The sequence below is a fragment of the Hipposideros armiger genome, unplaced genomic scaffold, assembly GCF_001890085.2.
Source record: "Hipposideros armiger isolate ML-2016 unplaced genomic scaffold, ASM189008v1 scaffold_74, whole genome shotgun sequence".
Taxonomy (NCBI): Eukaryota; Metazoa; Chordata; class Mammalia; order Chiroptera; family Hipposideridae; genus Hipposideros; species Hipposideros armiger.
The window spans coordinates 388,572-392,556 of NW_017731424.1; the positions used below are offsets into that span (position 1 = coordinate 388,572).

At 62.3% G+C, this 3,985-nt stretch overlaps 1 protein-coding gene across 1 annotated transcript in view; it reads right to left on the reverse strand.

The window, feature by feature from the left end:
* The window catches only part of VAX1 (ventral anterior homeobox 1), a 4,182-nt gene extending 480 nt beyond the window's left edge, over positions 1-3,702 (reverse strand). Inside the window, exons 1-3 of the mRNA XM_019642919.1 lie at positions 3,381-3,702; positions 2,076-2,263; positions 2-189 (exon numbers count right to left, since the gene is read on the reverse strand). Coding sequence (XP_019498464.1) covers positions 2-189; positions 2,076-2,263; positions 3,381-3,621 — 617 coding nt within the window. The 5' untranslated portion in view covers positions 3,622-3,702. The remainder of the gene's footprint in view (position 1; positions 190-2,075; positions 2,264-3,380) is intronic.
* Between the last annotated feature and the right edge of the window lie 283 nt (positions 3,703-3,985).

The window sequence follows — 3,985 nt, forward strand, 5'->3', positions numbered from 1 at the left end:
GCCGAGGGCGCCAGTGGCGCATGGCGGCAGCAGCGCGGGCAGGCCGGGCGGCGACAACAGACGGCCCTGCTCCAGCAGCCGCAGCACGCTGCACGTGGCCGCGGTCTCCGACACCACCGAGCGTAGTTCCGAGTCCTTGCCTTGGTCCTTCTTCTGTTTCGTGCGCCGGTTCTGGAACCAGACCTTCACCTGTGCGCCAGGCGCGGGGAGGGTGAGAGAGAAGGGCAGGTGGAGACGGGCGTCAAGGGGAGCGGGCTCCGGGGCGCGAGGGCTCCGGGGGCCCTCCTGCAGCCCCAGCCCCTGCCCCAGCCCCACCGCGCAGTGGGAAAGGTCCTGCCCGGGAGCTGCTAGGGAAAGCCAGCCGCCGGGTGGGGGACACAGCTCTGTCCGGCTGCTTCCAGATTATGGAAGCAAGCCTGGTCTGGCCAAGAGTACCAATAAAGTAATAAAAATGCTCACGACCCTAACTCAAATAAAGACCAGAAGGATGTGACTGGGAGGTCGCACCACCCACAACTGTACTGCGGATCCGCGCTGCTTGAAGGCCCACATTTCAAGGAGAGCGTGTGAGGCCGGAAGGATGCTGTGCGGAAGTGTAAGGTGGGGATGGGTGGGGAGGAGTGTCGCCCTGCCTTTCCCGACCCAGGCCCCTGGCCCAATGGGCCCGAATTTAGCCCCAGCAGCACTACTGTTGAAGGCTACCAGTGGCTGTGTCTTCCTTACGAGGGTCAGACTTGACCATCAACTAGCAGCAGGCAGGAAAGGTGGCTGTGGAAGGAATGATCTGTGCAGGGTGGACTTGAAAGGCCAAGCTTTCTCCACCTCCTCTCACCACCAGCTGGATTGGAGGGGCCGTGTGGCGTTCATTCCCTCTGCTGTTCTCCATCATGAACTTTGGAATCACAAGAGGAAGTCAGGAGGTGGGGTGGGCTAAATTCTTTCTGCCAACCTCCCCTCTCACTCCTCTTCTCCCTCTGCCTCTCTTCAGGCCTAGCTGGTGGCCCGGAATGGAGTTTGGCAGTTATATGGAAAGGTTACTCTGTCTAGATTTTGTAAACTAAGAGGAATGGTAGCAGACAAACTAAGGAAAAGCTACCACACCAACTCAGACTCAGAAAGAACATCCGATATGTTTTGTGCTTGGTTGTTAGCTTTCCACCCAGATCTCAGACCTAAACCGCTCCCCCACCTGCTACAGGGCTGGCCATAGGGAAAAGGACTGGTCCTCAGAAAAAAAAAAGTCTTGTCTTACGTAGGCCAAGCTGGTGCCATACCCTGGCCAGGCCCCAAAGGACCTCCACAGAGAAATCGCTGAGGCCCTAAAGTGCCCCTGGTCTGAGTCCACGTGGCCAGCTCCATAGCATCATATGCATTTCATGTAAAGGAAAAGACCTAAAGCACAGTTGGCAGTGCTGGTTCCCAGAGCCCCAGATCTGCCTCTAATCTCATACCTCACACATCACTGGCACAGAAGACAGGGCTTCCTGGGTGCCTGGAGTGGGTGATCAGGGCTGGGAAAGGGTTGGGCACCTTAGGGCCAGGGGAAGCCTTAAGGGTCAGGGCAGTCTGGTCTGCACAGGCAGATCTTAGGAACATGCACCTTTCTAATCCTAGTTGTCACCCCCAGCACTGGAACGGGGGGGTTTTGCCCTAGGCTTTCGGCCCATTGCATAATGGGCCTGGATGTTGGGCTGGGGTCCCCAAAAAGGGTGGTGCTCAGAAGTCTGGCCAAAATGAGAGGACCTAAAACGGCAAACATTAGTTCCTTGTAGAGCAGAGGAAAGCAAGGAATTCTCAAGACTGGGGGCCAAAATGAATTCCAAAAGGACAAGATTTGGGGTCTCCTGGGCTAGGCCAAGGCGGGCAAAGCATGGGCCCTGGAATATTTGGGGGGCGGGGGGAAGGGAGGGTTGTGGAAAGGGAGAAAGACTTAGACCTTTCTTCCCCACCCTCCTAATCTCCGCTTCCCCTGGGAGGCTCTGTCCAGAGGCAGGCCAGTTAGTGAGGTAGAGCTGGCTGGAGGTGATGGAGAAGGGGGCTGGCGCAGAGCTGCGAGCAGCCCGGCGGCCGGGTACCTGGGTCTCTGAGAGGTTGAGCTGCCGGGCGAGCTCCGTCCTCTCGCGGCCCACCACGTACTGGCAGCGCTGGAACTCCATCTCCAGCCGGTAGAGCTGCTCCGCGGTGAAGGACGTGCGCGTCCTCTTGGGCCGGTCCAGGTCCAGGCCCTTGGGCAGGATGATCTCGCGTATGGACCCCTTGGCATCTGGAGAAGGGAAAATGTCAGCCGCCAGAACCCTCTCGTCTCCCTCCACCTCGCTGGCCGGAGCTGGCTTCGGGAACAGTCGCCAGCAGCCTGAAATTCGGAGGTGGAGGGGGCGGAGCGGGGTGCGGCCACAGCCGCGGAGCACATTGTGTGTTTGGGGGACGAAGAGGCTAACGCCACACGCTGACGAGAGAGAGAGAACCAGATTTTGCCTTTGTACAGCCCTCCGACCACGGAAGGGGAAAAACATCAATTCCAAATCGGCTGACGGTCCTTCCGGCCTGGGGGCCTTGACGACGTGGTCTGCGTCCCCGGTAGCCTGAAGGTTCCCGCCTGGACCAGCCCGGGTTGTGCCGGGCCCAGGTCTAGAGAGTGTGATCAGACCGCGCTCTAGCGGTCCCCACCCCCACCCTGGGGTCTCCTTCCCTCCCGAGCCAGGGAGCCGGAAAGAGGAGTGACCAAGTCGGGGCCGGCGGGGCCTGGCGATCTGCTGCGAGGGAGGCGCCGGGCGGGGGCCGGGCTCCATCACCGCGGCCTCCCGAGCCGAGCGCACACCGCGCTGCAGAGCGGGGCGAGCCGAGTTCCGAGGCACGACAAATAAGCCCTATCGCTTCTCCAGGTGGCGGCAACCAGCTCCGAGAGCTGCGCCGGGGCCCTCGGCCCAGCGCGCCAACTGGCCGGGCCGTAGCCGGCAGTCGGTGGCTGTTCTCCCGCGCCCGCGTTCCCTGTGCGTGAGCTCAACTGGCCAGGGCGCGGGAGTCTGCGGGCCGGGCTCCCGGCAGGTCCTCTCGGGCGCAGGGCGCACACGTGTCCACCAGAGTTCCCTGCCCCTTTCCCGTGTCGGAGGCCACAGCCTGGAGCCTGGGCCCGCCCGCACAAACCCCGGCTCCCCCAGCAGCCCAGCCGGCTGGGCCCTCAGGGCTTGGAGGGTCGAGGCTCCTGGAGAGTGCGCGCCCCAGGTGCGAGTCCCCATTGGCCGGCCAGACTCGGGGCAGGGAGGGCCAGCAACTTTCTCCGAAGTCCCATTCCGCACGTCCTCCCCGCGCGGGTCTGGGCGGGTAGCGGCCCCGGAGTCGCCCCCCAAAGAACGCGCCCCGCAGCCCTACCCCATCCCTACCTCGGACCAGGATCCGGCGGCAGTAATCCGGATCGGCTGCGGAATTGGATTTACTTTTGTTACAATCTTCAGCGGCGCCCGGCGCCGAGAAGGCGCCCTGTGGCTCCTTGAGGAAGGCGGCAGGGAGGTTGCCCTCCGCGCCCTTGCTCTCCCGGCTTTCCTTGTGCGCGTTCTTGGAGACCCGGGCAGCCTCTGAGTCCGAGTGGCACCGAACGTCCATTTTGTCTGTTTTCCCGAACATGGGAGAGGCAAGAGCAACAAAAAAAGGAAAAAAGGAGAGAGAGAAAAAAGAAGAGGCAGCGTGGGGACAAAACCCCCTACAATACAGTCTCTACGCCCGGCCCGGAGGGAGGCAAGCGGCAAGAATGAATGTCCCGGTGGGGTGGCTGCGGTGGCCGCGGGCGGGTCAGCGGTGACCGGTGAGTGGCGCGCTCGCCGAGAGGCGGCGGGTCTGGTCCAGGATCCCGGTGGAGCAGCGGCGAGGCTGCCTCGTCAGCGTCCGCGTCCTCTGAGCACGTCCAGTGTCCCCAGCCTGGCGATCAGGTAGCGAGTAGCGCAACTCGGAAATGCTGAGCCTCCGCCTGTTACAGAGACCGCGAGTTGCA